The sequence below is a fragment of the Podarcis gaigeae genome, assembly GCF_964106915.1.
Source record: "Podarcis gaigeae genome assembly, chromosome: 13".
In the NCBI taxonomy this organism is placed as follows: domain Eukaryota; kingdom Metazoa; phylum Chordata; class Lepidosauria; order Squamata; family Lacertidae; genus Podarcis; species Podarcis gaigeae.
In genome coordinates this window covers 55,681,406-55,702,219 of record NC_139689.1, presented here as the reverse complement: position 1 = coordinate 55,702,219, position 20,814 = coordinate 55,681,406, and the positions used below count along the sequence as shown (strand labels likewise).

Here is a 20,814-nt window from a genome sequence, read left to right as displayed (position 1 = left end):
ATGTAAGCAGAACTGACTACATTTTCCAAGGGAGGTTTCCTTAAACAATAAAAATTCTGTTAGTGGTCACTTTTCTGGTTTTCATAGAACCATAGAATCACAGAGTTGGGCAGGATCCCAAGGGTCTCTAGTCCAGCCCCCTGCAGTGCAGGAGTAACAGCTAAAGCACCCCGGCAGATGGCCCCCCAACCACTGTTTAGAAAGAGTCTACCACCGTTTGCTCCCATACTGCTGAATGGGAGCAAACGTTTGTTGGGTTTGTTGGGTTTTCCGCAGGTAGACGTTTGCTCCCATTCAACACTAAAGAGCAGGTTTCCCTGGGGGAAGCACTGGGACAAGTGGACATGTGGGCGAGCCCTGGGTCTGCTGCGTTATATGAAGGCTTGACCAAAAAGACACCCAGGAACCCGAGAATTAATAGCAACTCCTGCTTTTGTTTTATATGATTCTGGACTTGGTGAGGATTTACATCTGAGTAAAAATATCCATATGTTTGAGTTATCCCAAGCTGAAAAACCAACCCAGTCCAGAACATCACTTCTGCTGCCCTGAAAACAACAGACTCGCTATGCAAAACAGTGTGAGGAACCTCCAGCCCACGGGCAATTGATTCTTCCAAAACTACACCCAGCTTTTCATCAGCTGATGGACAGGGGTAGGGTTCAATTCTTTACTGGCATGTGATTTCAACACAGTAAGACTGAGCAGGGGGTCAAATCCTGCTCTGACTCCTGCAGAGAGGAGGACTGAGCTGTCTGCTCATCAGCTGATGACAAGGGAGTTCAGTTCTGCTCAGGGTTGCTTTGCAGTCACCTGATGTCATTATGACGCCAGAAAATTGACATGTGTGGTCTCACCTGCCTGTCACAGTTGGCCCCTGGGGGTGGGGAGAGATAAGCGTCTGGCCTGCTGAACCAAAAATATTGCCCCCCCCCCCCCCCGTGCTGTAAACAATAGCAGATTTGCATTACTTCTGGCGAAAGAGAGTTCCAATGGCAGCCCAGCCGTATGATGGGGCTCAACTCTCCTGGCCATCTCTTTCTGCAGGGTTGCTACCCTGACACCGGCCTTGATCAACGTTCTCAGACTTGTGGTTGTGTAAACAAGCCCAAGAGAAAGGAACTTTCCCATTCAATATTTCCACAGTCTATAAAGAAGAGCAAATATTTTGTTCCAGATCTGAAAAAGACTTTATAAAAATTCTATCCAACCAGTGTTTAGTAAAACATTATTAAAAATATAAATATTACATCAAGGTTATACTGGCATCAGCAGACTAAGCGTTAAATTGTAAGTTTTCAAATTTTAAAACCGGTTTCCAGTTTTTCCTCCTGTTGGTGGACCTATTCATTTATTTACCTTGTGACCTAATGCTGCAGCCCTGGAAACACTCACCTGGGAGCAGTACGCCCCACTGTAGAGGGTGGGGTGCACTTCAAAGAAAGGTTCTATAGGAATGAATTGCAAAAAAAGAGCCACAGTCCTTTTTCAGCTGTAGAAAAGCCCTATCGGTTAAACATAAAAAACAGTATTGGGTTTGGCACATGTGCCATTTTATCTCTTAAGTATCCAAAGTACTTCTTTTAAAGTAAAAAAAGGGAAAGAACCTGACATAAAAGTTTTGCAGTATTTTGCTGTGCTTCTGAATAATTTAAGGTTTGTGTTTTGTTTTCCTGTCACTACAACATTTAAAAAAAAAATTGATGCTGAATACACAATTCCTTTTTGTTTTCATAAAAATAAATTATAAATAAAATTTACAACAGTAATACTGCCTAGTACAATAATTAGGAAATACTATACACAAGTCTAGAATATAAATCCTAAATTATTTCTCCTTTGTTTTAAAAGCCTAAAGTAATGTTTTATCCAGTGTAAAGTTCCTTATTTAGTACAGCCTTTGCCAAGCCGACGCTCCCCAGCTGTTTTTGGCCACGGGTCCCATCCATCCTGGCTCACACAGATGTGCAGGTGGGGCCGAGGCTGGAGGGCACAGATTTTGGTGAGGGCTGAGCTGAGACTTTCTCTACCAGGGAACACGAGCCATCCTCCTCCCTCGAGAGGCAGAGCCTTCCTGGCACCTCGGAAGACTCTGCTGCCCATGGCCTGGACTAGACTGAGACCATCTGGCAGCTGCTCAGGGGCTTCCCAGAAGGGATGGCTGAAGACTGGGCAGAGGGAGGATGCTGGAGGGAAGGGAAGGGAGAGCCAAAGGAAGGGTCCAAAGCGAGAAATAGGAGCCTGCAGGGAGGGAGAGTAGCTGGATGGTGTGGCTTGAGATGGACAGAGGGGAGGGGAGATTCACCCCCTTTCGCTTGAAGAGAAGAGAGGCTGGTCAAGAGGCAGGGGGATCACTAATGGAAGTGAAGCCTCTGAGAACTGGGGAAGAAGGTCTGGGGAGGAACCACCAGCAGGCCCCAGAGTGGAGCTGGGGGGACACAGTTGCAACTAGTGATAGAAAGTTCAGCCAGTTGTGGCTTGGACTGTCACAAATGACAGAGCAACCCTAATGGGCTTCAGAACAGCCCAAGCATCAGCGGGTTGGGGTGGGGGGGGGCTTTGCTGAAATTTTGCAGCTTGCCTTGGAGCATACCAGAATCCCTTCACATCAGTTAGTGTCTTCAAGACTATGCATCTCACCAAAATCTCTTGCTTGGGATGCTTGAAGGAGCAGCAAGGCATGTTCTCCTCCCCAATGTAGATAATTTTGCAGGCTCAAAGCACCCCCAGAAGGAACTGGGCTTCTCTGTTTCTCAGTCAGGCTCAAGGGACGGGAATGGCTCTTTCAGAGAAGGGCGATAGGCTTGTTTCCTTGGGCGCTGATGTACTGAGTGGCAGAGATGGGGTCCAGCGTTGTGTATGTTGTGTAGAGGCCTGTCACTTGCAAGTCTGAAAAGGAGGGGTGGTCAGTGTTGTTGCTGGAGGCAGGGGTGAGGCCAGCGGGGGCCAGGTCGCAGTCAGAGAGGGCCAGAGAAGAGTTGCTGAAAGCACCCAGGCTCTCCAAGTTGAAGCTCTCGTCTTTCATCTCTTCCCAGATGTTACCTTTTCATAATAGGGACAACAACAGAGCAGTGAACATTGGTGACAGTTCAGCTTTGAGAAGGTGGAAGGTGCAAGAGAGGAGGATCGCAAAACGCACCAGTTCTCCACAATCACATTGGCTCTAGTGAGAAGAGGCCGATCTCCCTCCATGATGAAACCAGCCAGCTGTCCTAAGGAAGCCCATGAACGATCGCCATCTCAAGCCTCATGAGGACCCACCTAGATCCCCACTTGGACCGCTATCAACCCCTCCACAGCTGAGCTCAAATCCCACATTCAAGAATGATAGAGTTGGAAAGGACCCCAAGGCTCACCTAGTCCAACCCTCTGCAAGGCAGGAATCACAGCTGGAGAATCCCTGCCATCCAGCAGTCATCTCCACCCCCCAACTCTTCCCCTTACCTTGTAGTGCAAAGTCCATGATGCTTGGATCAAGGGCATCCACCTCTGCATTCATCACACTGAGGAAATCTGGGGCACGGCTCATCGGATGCTGAGGAAGGGGACTCTGGCTAAGACCGTGCAGCGGGTGCAAGGGAGGGGTCTGCGCAGGAGCAGGCGAATCTGGGGTCATGCACGCTTGCGTCTGGATCTGGTGGTGCAGCGGGAGGGACTGCAGGGCGAGTGTCATGACCGGCTGGGGCTGCAACTGTGAGATGCGCCCTGCGGCTGCCGCCATGTGGCTCCGCGTGGAACCGTCTCCCTCAGACTGCTTGCTCACCCGCCTGCAGCTCTCGGGTCGGTCTGTGATGAGCTTGTCCAGCTCCTCTGCAAGGGGAGATTGCCATTGATGCGTGGGGAGTAAAGTCCCTCAGAAGGGGCCCACAGCTCAAGAAAATATAGAAATTATATCCTTTCACAGCACTAAGGCCACATTCACGCAATACACTTAAAGCACTGAAAGGCGGCATATCAATAAATACCAGCATAGCATAAAATTGGGAGTCCTGTGCATGGCCTCAAGTGCCTGGGAGGAAAAGCAAACATAAGCTTTAAAAAAATTAAGAGACCAGCTAAACGAGCTGCTGTCTGTGTGGAGGGAGCAGCCTCCATGCCCGTGGGCATCACCCTCCGCGCATATCCTCCCCTGCAGGGGTGCGGCAGCCACATCCGGTGATTTTGCCGTTTCTCCCTGCCAGAGAACTATTGGCAGGCAGGGCCCCCAGGAGCCTCCTAGCCAGGTGCCAGCCTGCTGCTCACCTGGGTTGGCCATGCTCCGGAGAATGGCTGCCAGGTCTTTCCTCTTCCACTTCTGCATCTCCTCTTCCATCTTGTCTATCTTGGCGGGGTTGAGGGCCCACAGGCAGCCTTTGCGGGACGTGCCGCTCATCTTATTCTCCACCTTCTCAAAGCATTTGTTGAGGGACAGGTTGTGCCGGACGGAGTTCTTCCACCCATCAGGCGCTGTCTGCAAAAGGGAGCAAGGCCACTTCCTCAGGTCATTTAAGAAGAAAAAAAGCCCTGTGTCCAGGGGTGGGATAGTGCCCTTCAAAGGCAAAGCACCAGCGAGCACTTCCATGAGGCAACATCATTGCTATGGGACCCAAATGGGTCCGACGTGAACAAAGGTTGCAGCAAAGACCTTTTAGTTTACAGAAAAGGTGAGTAAGAATGATAGAAGTTTTTAACATTATGCGTGGTGTTGAGAAAGCTGACAGAGAAAAAGTTTTCTCCCTCTCTCATGAGACTAGAATTCATGGACACCCTATGAAGTTGGCAGACTGGGAGACTGAAGACAGATCAAATAAAGGACTTTATCATGGAGACAGTTAGACTGTGGAACTCCCTCCCACAGGAGGCAGTGATAGTGACCAACCTGGATGCTTTACAAGAGGATGGGGCAAATTCAGTGCCTATCAGCCAGGATGGCTCTGCCTCTGCCTCTGCAGTTCTCCATGTCAGCTGCAAGGCAAGCCCTGCCTCCCTCACCTTGAAATAGGGGAAGTGCTCCTTCATGAAGCTGTAGATCTCGCTGACGGGGAGGCTGCCCGTCTTGCTGTTTTTCAGGGCCATGGCAATCAAGCAGCTGCAAGGAAGAGGAGAAGTCAGAGTTTCCTCCCCACCTTCCTGTTCTTGTTGCTGCTTCCATTTATATTCCACCTTCTAATCCAAGGAGCAAAAAGGCTGGAGTACATGGTTCTCTCCTCTTCACTTTAACCTCACAACCACCTAGTGAGGGAGGCTTACACTGAGAGACAGCGAGTGGCCCCAAGGTCACCCAGTGAGCTTCATGGCTAAGGGGGGAAACTTGAACCTTGGCCTCCCAGGCCCAGCACTCTTGTTCTGGTGGTGCAGAACGTGTCCCCCCCCCCTTTTGCAGACCATTCCTCGGAGTAATCTCTCCCCATTTCAGTAGCTCCAGGGCACAGTAAGCCCCCTCCCACAAGTCATCCCTTCTGCATTTACAGGACTTAGGTCCAGTTAAGGATTGTTTTGCAATTTTTTCACAGCGTAAAGTTCTTTTCTCATTTATGATGGAGAAGTGAGAATGACAGAGGATGTTTACTGTGGGATGGGTGCTGTTTGCGGATGCTGCAGTTCTGCAACACCCACACAACCCGGCTGGCATCAGCATGTGGGGCTTGTTTGTTGTTTGTTTCTCATTAGCTGGATCAATCCTTAGTGGGGAAAATCCAATAAGAGAAAGAGGAAAAAGAAACTCTGTCACTAATTACAGTACAGTTGCACCTTACATTAATTTAACTGGTGCAGTTTCAACCTTGCGCAGTTAAAGCCTGGCCTGTTGGGACTATGCAAATTAAAGACACATGAGGTTTAAGTGTGTTCATTCCCAAATTAAGCCCCACACCTGGAAGCCCTTCGGAACAGCAACTCACTTCAGCTGCAGTTGCTGAGTTTGGGGCAGAGACTTCTCTGGGGATAAGATGGGCAGGTGTGCCTGGGCAAAGTGTGGTCCTTCTCACCTGTAGGAGTAGATTGGCTTGGGGTAAGGCTTCGCCTGCTGTTCCTGGGTGCTGTGAGGAGCCAGGCGGGGGGGCTGTGAGTATTGAGGCTGCGTCCCGTAAGAGGTGCTGTAGATGGTCGTTGGAGGGCACTGGGGTGGGGAAGAGGGGAGGGGGGAGAAAGGGGGGAAAGTTTCAGCTCTCTCAGCAGTTAAATAGAGACTTTAAAGACCTTTCCCTTCATCATAAGAGGTGGGGAGATGAGGATACCAAGACACAGATATAACTTATAACATTACATGTTAGCCTGGACTGAGAGGTGACATGATAACCAAAATTCTGGATTTATATTTGGATTTAAATCTAGGCCTCCTTCTCCAAAGCCAAATCTTTAGATTAAATCTCTGGATTTAAACCTGGGCCTCTTGCTCCAAAATCAAGGCCTGAACCCCACTTTCGTTTGACCCATATTTTGACCATATTGTGTACAAATTGCTCTCCTGGGTCCGAAGGCTTTTCTCATTGTTCTGCTGCTGTGCCTTGTGAAAATCCAATCTTACCCACTGAATCTGAATTTATCAGATGTGCTGGAAATCCAAAGAGAGATTGAGTTTGACTGAACTTCAGTTCAGTGGGTAAGACTGAATTTTCGCAAGGCACAGCAGCCAAATGACGAGAAATGCCCTCAGACCCAGGGGAAATAATCAGGATACAATATGATCAAAATACGGGTCAAGTGAAAGTGTGGATGAGCCCTACCTCTGCATTAAATTGGGATTAAATCTCTGGATTGCAATCTGAGCCTCTTGCTTTGAATCCAAACACATGCTGCTTCCTGTACCAACCCCCCACTGTGGCCCCCTGCCATGCTTTCAAATAAAGTCAAATAAACCCGCAGCAGCTCAGCTTGGGTCACTTGCCCTTGACTTGGCTGCGCTTCTTTGTTAAAGTTGTTTTACGTCCCCTTAAAACTCTGTGCCTCAACATACACACAGCCTCAGGAGCAGGAGATGGTACCTGTTGGGCGTGTTGAGCGATGGTGAACACCTGTTGGACATGGCGGGGCAGAGGAGGGAAGAGGGGGGCTGCCTGGGCTTGCAGACTGGGAGACAGCTGCCCCCCAACCACATACTGGCTTATCTGCTGCCAAAGGAAAGAGAAGAGGAACGTCAGTTGAACCAGGTCAGAAACGCCTCCTTGGCCAGGAATGGGGAGGGAAAGGAAGTGCTTACATTGGCACCGTGAGATGAAACGGTGTTCAGTCCTCCCAGAATGCCTTGAGGCAGGCTGGCCTGGATGTGGATCATTGCTCCAGGAGTCCCTGTGGTGGTGTGCAAATTCCCTGGCATAGACCCTGCTGGGCAACGGGAGAGATATGGGGCATTGTGAGTCTGCCAGTGTGTGTGCAGACAAAACCATGCCACTCGCCCGCACAAGAGAAGTGCCAGCACAGGTCCATTTAGCACCCGAGGCACGCACAGAGGCCAAAGCAAATGAGTAAATCTGCAGGGCGGTAGAAATAAGGAGGGGAAAACACTCCCCACCCCACCCCCTAAAAGGGCTCCCGTAGCAGTTGATGGAGCAACTCAACATCCCCGCAAGAGTCCTACCTGTCTGCTGCAGCACAGCATTCTGGGAGCTGAGTCCAAAGTCCATCCTTTCGCTGGCCATTTGTTGCAGCCGAGGGACGTCCACGGAAGTCAGCCAGGACAGGGACTGTAAGTCACTGGGGAGGTCGTCTTCACCCAGTTGTGAAGGGTCAGAAGCCAAGAGTCTACAGAGCGGGGAAACAAGACGCGCAGGTGAGAGACTTAGGATAGGCTTTTCCCCAATAGTCTTGAGGTTGGAGACAAATCCCTGTTGAGTGCCAGCCACTGCAACCCGGCCCCAATTCACACAGCATGGGCCCAGGCCCACGACGGGGGATCTGAGAAACTGTTGTGGACACCACAAAGCACTCTAATTTTATGAAATAATTAAATAAATAAAGTTTAGAAAGCTTTAACCTGTACTTATTCTATTTCTAACTTTCTGAAAGTGTTTAATTATTGTTGCTAATTCTTATTACTGATCAGTTCATTGTTTTATCTTTATTGCAAACCACTTTGAGGTTGTTGTTTTAACAATCAAGTGGTGTGTACTTAAAAAAATAAAATAAAATAATTCTCAGATAAGAGGCTGGCAATGGTCAGAACCCCCACTCCCCCCCAGACAACAGGCAAAAGCATTCAGAAGTTATAACCATCTGGGGTGGGGCGGGGAATCACAATTAAAACACAGGTAACAAATAAAACAAAAAAGGCAACCTCTCCCAATACCAAATTAAAAAAAATCCATTTCAAAAAAGTAAAAAGAAAATATTGGGAGGAGCAAAGGGTCTGGGTGGGCATGAAGGGGGCTCATGGTGCCCACGGGCACCACATTGGGGACCCTGGTCATACAGTGTTCAATATTATTTCACTCCCAAGTACATTAATGAAAGTAAAAATCCCATTTCACCTGGGTGCACAAAAGTACTGAAACCTAGAACCACAGTGTTCTAGCAGAATTTGCCACACTTGGCTTATTGCAGATTGAGCGTCAAAAATTTTCCTGTTATCTAAAATAAGATGATAGATGCTTTTTCTGACAGACTTGTGCATCACTGGCTGAAGGCACTGAGCTTCCGCCCCAAAATAAATCTGCCATCTGCACTTGCTCCCTCTGCAATTTTCAAGGTTTTAATAATGCAACTGTTGCAGCCAAGTTAATTCACAGAGCTTTGTGCTCACATTTCTCAAAAGTGTTTTGCCGTTTTCCTCTGCCAACCTCAAAGCAAAACTTAGCTCGTTTTTCTCTTTTTAAGGCCAAGGGTGATTGCAGGAAGCAAAGGTAAGGCCCCTGCTAGGACCCTCCTGGCTCCCCCCCCCCCCCCCCCGTGCTCTCTTCTTCCTCAGTATTAGTCCTTTCCTGCACGATGGAATAACCCGCTTTGCCAGGCAGGGTTGGTGGAGTTCTGGGCCTGGGAAAGAGCATCAGGTGGCCCCCCCTTCCTCCTCCGCCATTGGCCAGGCTGTGAGTAAACAGGAGCATCAAATGGTTTAAAAACTGGGGAAGGTCCCTGTCGTTTGCAACAGTTGGCCCTGGGCATTGTAAGGCGAGGAGGCATTGTGCTCCAGCGACTGTTGGCCAGGCGGGGGGGGGGGGGGCACACGTGGCTGCCTTTTGTTTTTGGGATTCTTGCTTAATTGTTTTCTCCCCCTTTTTACAAACTTCCCATTAATCTGGCTGAATGACAGCAGACACACAACCCCGTGCCATCTGGCACTCCGGGGCCCCTGGCAACCCTCAGCCCCCCCAACAAATAAATGGGGTCAGGTGGGCGGGGAGGGTCAAGACCCACTGCACACACCTCCTGTCAGCGAGCGCATGGCCCGCCCCCTGCAGCACATGGCTGGGTGGGAGACCATCTCCTTCTCCAGCTGATCTTCCCTGGAGAACAAGCTGCTTTCTATGGCAGATCTAAGGGATCCCTGTTCATTCTTCTCCCTAATAAACACTTCCTCGTAAATCCACCTTGTGTAGAGGAGAAGGGAAGGCGCCTGCCCCTTTTCTGTACCAAAGGGCACCATCTTTGCACAACTAGCTTACAGGGTAGACCTCCTACCCCTTTCCTGGGTCCCCACTCTGTATGGAGACAGGGGTTGGCACAGAGTTAGAGGGAAATATAGCTTTGAGAACACACACTCAAAACCCTTTTAAACTTCTTGAACTGAATGTTATGAACCACCAACCAAGGCTAAAGCCAGCTACCCCTGGCCAGACAGTTTAGAATCATAGAACTGTAGAGCTGGAAGGGATGCCAAGGGCCATCTAATCCAACCCCCTGCAATGCGGGACCTGCAAGATGGTTGTGTAAATCTCTGTTATGTAAAAGGGGCTGAAGGGAAAACAATGGCACAGGAATAAAGCCTCCATTTCTAGCCATTGGATCTTTTGGATTTAGGTGGCTTTTTCATCTGAAACAGGCTTTGGTTCTGCACACCGTGAAAAACAAGCAGGGTGGCTCCGTCTGCCAACCTCTCTCCCCTCAACTGATTGCACTCACTCCAGGCACTTGGTTCTGTGAGGGCCCCCCCCCCCCCCGTCCCCGACTCTGCCTAATACCAGCTCAGGCCAGTGGTCCATCACACTTTTTTTTGTCAGCCTGGGCACATGAACTGTCTAGTGTGGGCGTGCACAGCCACAGATGGGCATCCTTCCCTGGAGGGTTTTAAGCAGAGGTTGGGATGCTGCAGATGAGGTCCCTGCACTGCAGGGGGTTGGACTAGAGGACCCTCGGAGGGCCCTCCCAGCTCTACCATTTTCTGATTCCATGATGAGCTCTGCAGCCAGGGCTTAGGTGGGTGTTTTCCCACCTGAAAAATGCCACATGGAGCAATGCTCAGATAATTTTTCTCCCCCACTGCCACCCCCATAACTCCCATTCCTGTGGCTGTTTTCATCTTAATCCACCAGTGACTCCAGAAGACAGAGGAAGCAGCTGCACGGGCACCCCCTGCCCCCCATGCTGCTGGACTACAGCACCCATCAGCCCCTGCAGTCAGCCCAGCCAAGTGGCCAGGGATACTGGGAGATGTAATCTTAACAATGCATGGAGAGCCGAAACAGGTTCCTTCCCCCTGAGGAGGGGACTATAGATGTCTCCTCCAAGGCAAGCACACAAACAGTAAATCCCACTCCATGGGGTGCTAATCACCCTTTGCAATGGCATATTTCTTCATGGAGAGCAGGTTCCCTGGCACTCCACAGCTGGAGTAGCAACCAGAAGAAGCCGGCTTTACTCCTTCCTCTCACTTTATTCCTGATGGAGCCACAGAGCAAAACCATCCTGGATCCCAGCAAAGCCGGCCAGAGGGGGGCGTATGGGGGGGGGTCCTCCACACTTCCCTTTGCTCTGCATTTCTAGGCACAGGTCCGGGATTTCATGTCCAAGTACTTTTTTTCTGGCGCTTTCCCCGCAAAAGCCTGCTCTTTACTGCTGAAAACAATTCTGCAGAAAACCAAAACTGAAGTTTGATCTGATTCAGTGGTAAAGATCGGGTTTTCCTAGGGACAGCAGTGGGGCAAAAAAAAGGGGGGGCAAGCTTTAGAAATGCTTGGGCACAGAGCAGAAAAGCCCAGGCAGGACAAAGGGGCCTGTGGAGGAGTCCTCAGGCGGGAGCCCTATTTACTGAGACACAGAAGCGCACGAGTGCGGCAGCCCTGGGTGCCATCTGGGGGCTGCACATCTAGTGGTTAGAGTCTCAGACTAGCACTCGGGAGGCCAGGGCTAGAGCCCCACTCAGCTGTGAAGCCCCCTGGGCTCTGAGCCCAACCTACCTCACAGGGTTGCTGTGGGGATTAAGTGAGGAGGGGGAGAACCATGTGACCATCTTGAGCTCCGGGGGGGGGAAGGTGGGATATAAACACAATTAATTATAAGATGAGATGAGATGTCATCGTGGGCCTGGCCATGCTTGTGTCTGCGCAGCACTCTCCCTTGCCGGACCAGGATCAGGATCAGGTGTGCGCATTGTAGCACTTGGGACAAAGGCTAGTTCTTAACATTTAAGCATCACAGCATCTATCAAACCAGGCAACAGGGAACAGTGTCTGCACAAAGGTTTGATGGTCAGAGAACTGAAGGCCTCTCAGATCGGTCTTTCAAAACTGCGACTCTTTTCCTTCATTCCTTTTCATTCCCCTCCCCGCCCCCTCCTTTAAAATACTGTATTGGAAAGTGGGTCTCTTCTAAGTTCCGCAGCCCAATGGAAACATTTCAAGGGAGAGAGCGGAGTGTTCTCAGCACAATCTCAGCCTCCCGCTCACTAATTGGGGGCCAATTCCCATTTTGTGGAGTCTTCATGCGCCCCCCCCCCATGGAGAACTCGGGGCTGCAGGTTCCAGTCGCGGGCTGCAGTGACAGCAAGCGAGTAAACAGACCTGATACAATCTGACAGGTCCATTCTCTTCTTAAAATCAGTCAGTCTGAAAGATTTTCTTTTACATAATCCAATGTGCTTTCTCATGAAGTAGAACAAATGCTACCATGCACTTTGGGGTACAATCTAGGGTTTTTTAAATACTCTTTTTCTGCTTTTAAATGGGGTTGGGCAAATTAGTTTAGAATACATAATAATAAATTACAGCATTATGTTTTACAAACTTTGGGAACTTGGTTTGTACCGGGGGGAAAGTTCCAATAATAGCATGTATGCCTGCTTTTTTTTTAAGGTATTATGTTCAGCATGATCACTTAGAAATAAGTCCCATTTCAGTTTGTGGAAGGCTTGTATCTACAAATGAAAATGATATTTATTTTCCTTCTGTCTTGAATTCAAAATGATCTCACCCACTCAAAAACAATAACGTTATCTGCAAAACCTACTAGAAGGCATATATAGGTTACCTACAACTTTTATTTAGCAATGAAATCCATCCTTTACAAATGCCAGGATATGTCAAGAGTCCACCAGACGAAAGAGCAGCATAAGGTGTTCCATGAACCTTTTCCCCATGGAGCTTCAGAGGATGTTAGCAAGTTGCTTGTTGAGCAATGAAAGGCTAGAGCAGGAATGTTTGCCGTGGGAAAGAGTGTCTGAAAGTAGTACCTGCCCAAAGCAAAAGGGTAGAAGACCCTCCAGCAGAGAGGGAAGGGGGTTTCTGAGTCGCCCATTCCAAATGCACAAAAGTTGAGGCGTTTTAAAAAGTGCTTTTGAGTAGGTTACCTGATGGTAGATTAATTGGTAGGAGCTTCATAGGTAAAGCTAAAGGTACCCCTGACCGTTAGGTCCAGTCGCAGACGACACTGGGGTTGCAGCGCTCATCCCGCTCTATAGGCCGAGGGAGCTGGCGTTTGTCCGCAGTCAGCTTCCAGATCATGTGGCCAGCATGACTAAGCTGCTTCTGGTGAACCAGAACAGCGCATGGAAACGCCGTTTACCTTCCTGCCAGAGCAGGAAGGGGGGGATTCGCGGGGATTCGAACTGCCGACCTTCCGATTGGCAAGCCCTAGGCTCTGTGGTTTAGACCACAGCGCCACCCATGTCCAGCCAGGAGCTTCATAAAAAGGTAAAGGTACCCCTGCCCGTACGGGCCAGTCTTGACAGACTCTAGGGTTGTGCGCTCATCTTACTCTAGAGGCCAGGAGCCAGCGCTGTCCGCAGACACTTCCGGGTCACGTGGCCAGCGTGACGAAGCTGCTCTGGCAAGCCAGCACCAGCGCAGCACACGGAAACGCCGTTTACCTTCCCGCTATAAAACGGTACCTATTTATTTACTTGCACTTAAGGGTGCTTTCAAACTACTAGGTGGGCAGGAGCTGGGACTGAACGACGGGAGCTCACCCTGCCTTATTTACTTGCACTTAAGGGTGCTTTCGAACTGCTAGGTGGGCAGGAGCTGGGACCGAACAATGGGCGCTCACCCCGTCGCGGGGATTCGAACCGCCGACCATGCGATCAGCAAGTCCTAGGCGCTGAGGTTTTACCCACAGCGCCACCCGCGTCCCTTTAAGGAGCTTCATACCACAGTATAAAATGTAACCCAGTTTAACCCAAAGTACAGCAAGGCAACAATTGGGGGGCGTGGCTGTTTTTGTTTTTGTTGGTGGGTGTGTGGGTTTGTGTGTGTGTGTGTGTGTGTGTGTGTGTGAGAGAGAGAGAGAGAGAGAGAGAGAGAGAGAGTGCATATAGCAGTTATTCTGCCTCCTATCACATGGTAGGATGCAATAACATTTTAGAAAGCTGCAGTGCTTTGTTTTCCTGTAAATAACTTCAGAGGGTGGCAGGAAAGCAGGACACAATAAGAAGTTTCTAAAATTCTGAACTATGTGGAGAGAGAGGAAACCTTTTCCACCTCTTTTGTGATACTAGAACTTTGGGTCACCCATTCAAGCTTTTAAGCTGCAGTTTTACAGCAGACAAAAATTACAAATACCACATGTAATTTAACTTAGGGAATTTGGTGTACAGTGGTGGGAAGTTTCACCAGTTACAATGTGGTGATTGGCCACCAACTGATATCAATATACTGAGGCAATAAGTTTCCAGAGAAGGTGTCTCTCAATGCCAACTGGGCATGATAGCTAAGCGGAACCTTGATATTCAGAGGAAAGATCCAAAATGGTAGTCGCAGATTCCCTGAAGGCGAGAGCCCAAAGGCATCTGCCCAACTGGCCACGCTGGGTGTACTCGTGTGGATGCAAGGCTGATTTCAAGCCTGAGTGCTGTTGGAGCAGGGCCAGATGGAGACCCCGCCTCCCTGCTCAGGGCGCATCTGGACTGAGGGAGACAGGGAGGGAGATTCCTTTCCCCTGGACTATGGCTTGATTCAGCAAGACAATCCTTGGACGCTCAATATTCAAAGCGTACGGATGGCTGGCATTAACTTCCAAACTGCCATAGCTCATGCTGGATAAAGTATGGGGTTTAAACTAAAGAAATACACACACACACACACACACACACACACACGAAAAAAGAATTTTTTTAAAAATGGGTTTTATAAACAAGAATAATGTTATACCAATAAGTATACCAAGTTTTCTCATGTCATTTGTATGAACACATGAGTCTTCGGTAAAACAGACGGAGGCCAGAATGTGTCTGTGATTTTGCTACGTGTCAAAGACACCAAATCTCTTATGCACGCAGAACCTGTCATTCATTTCAGTGGAAGGGCTGAACCATGTTCGCACACCAAGGAGTGTACAGATGTTCTACCTGGCATTTACACACCTCCAGAAGCCATTTGAGGGGGACAGAAATCCCAAGTAGCACCTACTAAAGTGCTCTGCCAGGTTCCCAAGGGAAGGGCCCAGGAAGAAGGGAAGAGATACATAATTATTAACCCTTAGTTACTGAGCACATCCTAAGATGAAAGAAATTGCCAGGCTGGAGAGCTAATTGAAAAGTAAAGGGCAAATGTGAAATTGATTTGTGTGCACGGGGGCAAATGACACTCAGAGCACCGTTTCACAGGACAGCAGGGAGAAATACAAATTCATTAAGAAAGAAAGAAAATGCTCACCTATATTCTTGTGGAGAAGGGTGGTGGCTTTGCCCTGAATTTCGAATGAGGCCAGACATGACAGAGGTGATATCACTTTCTATCATTTCCTACATGGAAAGAAGGGGAGAGGACCACATAGGTATGACAGAATTACCCAGTATTTCAATAAATAAAGAACTAGCCTCTTGATTGTTTAAAATGCTATATATGATGACACCCAAATCTTACATATTTTGCTTCAGAAGAAGATTTCCTTGGATTTTTTTAAACCCTTTCATTTTTCCCCGTGTTGATGCTTAATGAGCAAACACTAGTATATAATGAGGGGAAAATCCACCATTATCAAGTGGATACATTTGGGATAAACAACATTTTGCAGTCTTATGTGCAAGTCCAAATTCAGTAAGATTTACACAGGACCGACTTTCTAGGCATTTTTGCTGTGAGTGTCCTCATCTAGAGAGAGAGCAGCCTGACTTTACACATTTACTCAGAAATGCAGCCCACTGGACTTAGCCGTATTTTCAAAAATACAACCCATTGAAGTGAAATAATTGCTCAAAAGAAAACAAATAAAGAAAGAAACCCGCTGATTGCAGAAGTGGGTGAAAATAATAAAGTCATAGCAACCGACAAGTTTGGGGGCAATAATCACTCCAGCATCTTTTATCCCAATACCACTTTGTTTTCACGGGGAGGAAGGCGAAGCTGGTCCCAGACCCCCTTATGCCCCCCCCGGGTCCCGGGCTCCCCACCTGCGGGATCTCTTCGGGGGCCCTGCAGAAGAGGCGCCCTGGGGAGGCAGGTACCTGCACCACGATGGCGGCGGCGGCGGCGGCGGCTGCCCGGGCGCCCGGCTGCTCCCTTCGCCCGGCGGGCTGCGCTCTCCTCGCTTCCTCCTCGCTCGCCAAACCGTTTTTAAATTTCCCTCTCGGGGAGCTGTCCAGCCTGGAGCATGCGCAGAAGGGGCGGGCCGGCGGGGGGGGGGGGTGCAGCGGCGGGGCAGCTCCGGGCAGGCGGCGCCGCGGCGCCCTCCTCTCTCTCTCTCGGCCGGCGGAGCAGCTGGGCGCCCGGAGGCAGCGCGCGGAGCCGGGTCTCGGCCGCGAGGAGCTCCCAGTCGCCCCGAGTCGCCAGGAGCAGCGCCGCCCTGGGCGCCCGGAGGGGGGGGGGCGGGCCGGCCGGCCTCCCCTTTGGCGCCGCGGCGCCCGCGCCTCCAGCAGCGGGAAAGGGCCCGCGAGGAGGAAGAGGGAGAGCAGGGCTGCAAGGAGCCCGGCCGGAGAGGCCCGCGAAACTGTGGAACTCCCTGCTGCCCCGGGAGGCCCGGGCAGAGCTAGGAGGTCGCCCGCCCCACCAACCTGGGTGGTTTTGAAAGAAGATTGGAGAAATCCGTGGAGGAGGAGAGAGCTCTGGATGGCTCCTAGGCAGAGTGTGGATTGCAGAGGAGCCAACTCCTAGCAGCCAAGGTCCCCAGTAAAATATTTGAGGGGCTGCTCCTTCCAAGTTGATGGGCATTGCCGTTCAAATGGTGTGTGGCGCCATGTCATGAGACTGATTATGCAGGGCAGGGCATACTTGCAGCCCCCCCCCCCAATATTTTATTCAAGTTGGCTCCCCGGTTGGAGGCATCAATACTTCTGAATCCCAGTTGTTGGAAACCAGAGATCTTGTGCTCAGATCCTGCTTGCAGGTTTCCAGCAGGCCTTGGGGAGCCCCTGTGGAAACAGTTTGTGGGACCAGATGGGCCCCTGTGGGCCTGACCCAGCAGGGTTCTCCCAATGTTCTGGTGTTTTCTGCCCACCCCGCCCATTCCAGGTCTCCCTGGGGCTTTCACAGAGCAACAATAAGCTTTGCCAGTTCTTACCAGAAACAGAAAACCTCTGAGCATGTGCAGATTCCCTTTTGATTGCTTCCAGATGACCTGTTCATTCAGCAATCCTCCTCATTCATTTGCACAAAGTTTGTAAACCGCTTTTAGATTTTATTAATTGCAAGTGGTATATAAATGCTGTGAAAAAAGTACAAATAATAAATGTGCAATTGTGTTTCATTTTTGCTTTATATATTATAGTACTGTTACTCCATGTGTTGTGATGTAAGTTGTCCTGCGCTTCTATTTGGAGGAAGGGTGGGGTCTAAAAGCAGCTCAATAAATAAACAAACTAGGGTGCCACAGATGGACATAGGAAGCGTCTGCTGGATCAGGCCATTGGCCCAACTAGGCCAGCATCCTGTTCTTACCCTTGCCAGCCAGGGGCCCCCCATTATGAGAAGCCCACAAACAGGCCCCGGGCACAAGAGCAACTCTGCCCTCCTGTGGCTTCTAGCAACTGGCATTCAGAGGCAGAGCATTGAGTAAGCCTTCTCCTGAATTTACAAAATGCATAACCTGTGTGCAGCAACCCTGAGTCAACCTTCCTCTTCCTTCTTCCAGGTAAATTAAAGTAGACATGGTATATCAATAAGGAGTGTTCATCCGGTCTCTACTAGGGCATCGTCATTCAGAATGTGCTTCTGCTGCGACACACTGGCTAGCAAGTTCCAGTACTCTGCAACAAACACAGTGATTTGCTTGACAGAAATACAGTAGAGCAAAGGGCTGATCCACGCATCACCATGTGCACCAAAATGGGCTAGAGAAGCGAAAAACAGCACTAGGAAAGTCTAGACACACACACACTTAAATTATAGTGAATAACTGCTTTTAAACAAGCAACTTATTTCCTCAGAACGCTTAATGCCTCTTTTAATTTTCCAGAGCATTTAATTCCCCCCCTCCACTTGTGTTACAAATCCTCTTTGTATTTCTTGTAGATTGATATTTAAACTGAAATAGACATAAACCAGAGCGATAGGTGCTCCATTTTACAAGGCCAGGCCTCCCCACCCCCCATGGGTGAAATTTGCTTGTAATACTTTCTGTCAGTGTAACAAATCGTAGTTAAAATCATTTAGTGTGAAATTGCCCATTAATCCCACCAGGAAAAGGCATTTAGCAAAAGTCTAGTCACTTGAGAGCATACAGATGGTGCATCTGACTTGTACAATAGGACCAACCACTGATTATATACAGGGATGTAACGGACAAAAAGGTCTTCCTGAAAACCAAGGTCAGGAGAAATGAGGGTGGTCCTAGTGCCTGACTGGTTCAAATAGAAGGCAGTCTTTACAATATCAGCAATAAGCAAAATGCACAAGTATGTCCAGAACAACCAGGGCAGAGAAGGTGAAACGGCTGCAGAGTGAGGCCAGTGACTTTGTAGCTTATAAAGTAGCTCTCTGTACCTTGGCAGCTGGGAAGATTAGGGTGAAAGAACCAGATAAACTAGTGGCCAACTGCAAAGGGGACTCAGAGATTTAATTTGTACATGTTATATGAGAACTACCTATGTAACAGAGAATTTTAGTAGATTTGTCTGTGGTTTTATTGTATATGTAGTGACTGTTGATGTTTTTGGATGATGCCATGGCCTTTGGGTAGTGCAACAAAAGTTTATGAAGTTAAAAACATAGAATATATAAACATCAATACCTGGGTGCTGCCCCAGAAAAAGGAAAATGTCTGCATGGTGAGAAAAGTGACCAACCAGATGCCTGTGGGAAGCCCACAAGCAAGATTTGAGCACAAGAGGCCTCTCACCTCCAGCAGTTTCCAGCAAGTGGTCTTCAGAAGCATTGTTGCCTCTATTAACCTTAAATCTGCCTTGTAGGAATCCTTAGCAGATGACTGCAGTGCCTGGAGGCAGTCAGGTCATGCATCCACAACAATGCTCAGAGGAGGAATGACTGCTGGGAAAAGCGCAGAGAGGAAAAACGCCCTGGTGCATCTGCAGCAACACAACCAGATGCCTTCCTCTGCTGCAACTGCAACAAAACATGTCTCTCCCCAGTTTCTACAGCCACAGCAGTCCAGTCTCTACAGCCACAGCAGGCGCTGTAACTCGCCAACCTTTGGACTTCATCCCTGAAAGCACACTCCTCCAGTGTCTCCCGAGACAGATGGATGCCAACTGTCTCCAGCTGTGGAGGCAAAGCAAAACAATCGTGGCTAGCAGCCATTGATAGCCTTCTCCATGAATTTGTCCAATCCTCTTTTAAAGGCCATCCCTGCCTCCTGTGGCAGCGAGTTCCATAGTTCAACCAATCTGCTGCGTGAATAAGTGCTTTCTTTTATCACTTGTGAATGTTCTGACATTGAGCTTCATTGGATGTCCGTGACTTGCTAGTGTTATGAAAGAGGGAGGGGAAAAAATTCTTTCTCAACTTTCTCCATGTCATGTCATGGGGGTTAGTTCAAAACATCTGGAAAGCCCCATCCTGGGGAAGACTGCCCTGTTGCCCCAGCTGTTGGTGATGTTTCTTCCAGCACAAGATCTCAAATTGTTTTAGGTCTTCTGTGCTTCCTGTTACAGACAGACCTACAAGGACAGACCTGCGTTGTTGTTTCTCCCCATTTATTTTGTTGAGATAGCAGATGAGCTGCTGGCATCTGCTTTGGGGTATTGTCAGGACATGAAGTTGGGGTAAAAAGCCAGTCCCTTTGCAATGTGAGCTGTGTCTTCAGTGTTTCATCCCCGTTTGTCCTTTCCAGATTCTACATGGACCAGGGTGAGACTTTTCTACACACGTCTCCTTGACAGGCATTAATCAAATTGGAACAATCGAGGCAGGGGTGTTATATTTATCCAGGGGCACTTTAGCCTGATGGATTCACCCACCCTCCTCAAATGTCTCTGTCCCAAATCCTGCCACCGCTTCTTAGGTTGCTTCTGCTCAATTTTGACATGACTCGGAAATCCAATTAAACCGTTTTTTCACCTTCCCAGTCCCCAAATCCAACATTTCAGTAATTAGTAGAAACAAGCCACTCTAGCACTTGCTCCTTTTTGTAGTCCAGGGGGCTGTGTCCTATGATTTAAAACTAACATTTTCAAAAGCACTTCATGGTTTTGGGGAATGCTCAATTAACCTTCTGTTTCCTGTGGGGAACCCCATGAAGAACTGTCAACAGTTGGGTTTGCAGAGATTTGCCCAGTGACCTATGAGGCCAGGAGGTTCACAGATGCATGTAACTGTGTCATCATAGATTTGTTTCCTGGGTGACAATATCGCAAGAGAATGAGCCAACTGCTTGTCGGTTTTTGGCTTCTTCTGTAGCACACGGGTGACCAGCTGAAACGATCACAATGTGCTCTCCTCCCAGCTGGTGTTATGGAGTGTACTAATGGGGAACACAAGGACAAAAGGGGATTTCTGGTATCTTTCAGACATTTGCCCTTCCTCTTTCCCTACATAATCTTTTCTTATTGATACTAATAACTCTGTAGACCAGAGAAAAAATTCACAAGCTACCTGCTGAGTTTTGTGTGCATTTTTAAACTATATATATAACTTGAGAGTAGCTATCCTAGTTGTCAACTATAGAGAAAAAAAAGCAACATGCAGAGCAATCCTATACCCATAATTTATGCTGATGCAGTCGGGGGGGGGGAGGAGGAGAGGAATGTTGTAACTGCATCATCAGAACAGCTGCTGTATCCAATATTCACTTATCCTGGGACACACACACAAAACACAGGAAATGGTGCAAAAAGGCAGACACACATCCCCGGCTACCTACGTGCTCTTGTAGTGATGTGGGAAAGCTTTAAAAAAAAAGAGTTTGGATTTGATATCCCGCCTTTCACTCCCCTTCAGGAGTCTCAAAGCGGCTCACATTCTCCTTTCCCTTCCTCCCCCACAACAAACACTCTGTGAGGTGAGTGGGGCTGAGAGACTTCAGAGAAGTGTGACTGGCCCAAGGTCACCCAGCAGCTGCATGTGGAGGAGCGGAGACGCG

The 20,814-nt window shown here is 48.9% G+C and overlaps 1 protein-coding gene across 3 annotated transcripts in view; it reads right to left on the bottom strand.

The window, feature by feature from the left end:
* Positions 1–653: 653 nt before the first annotated feature.
* FOXN4 (forkhead box N4) overlaps positions 654–20,814 on the bottom strand; it is a 44,173-nt gene continuing 24,012 nt past the window's right edge. For 2 of the 3 annotated variants that reach the window (XM_083710137.1, XM_083710138.1), the window contains 9 exons: positions 14,997–15,085; positions 7,556–7,719; positions 7,178–7,302; positions 6,963–7,088; positions 5,967–6,097; positions 4,972–5,068; positions 4,243–4,450; positions 3,445–3,810; positions 654–3,042 (listed from right to left, as the gene is read on the bottom strand). In XM_083710137.1, coding sequence (XP_083566263.1) covers positions 2,786–3,042; positions 3,445–3,810; positions 4,243–4,450; positions 4,972–5,068; positions 5,967–6,097; positions 6,963–7,088; positions 7,178–7,302; positions 7,556–7,719; positions 14,997–15,082 — 1,560 coding nt within the window. In that variant the 5' untranslated portion in view covers positions 15,083–15,085 and the 3' untranslated portion in view covers positions 654–2,785. Of the gene's footprint in view, positions 3,043–3,444; positions 3,811–4,242; positions 4,451–4,971; positions 5,069–5,966; positions 6,098–6,962; positions 7,089–7,177; positions 7,303–7,555; positions 7,720–14,996; positions 15,086–15,787; positions 15,901–20,814 lie in introns of those variants that run through there. The other variant, XM_083710139.1, reaches the window with a different exon arrangement.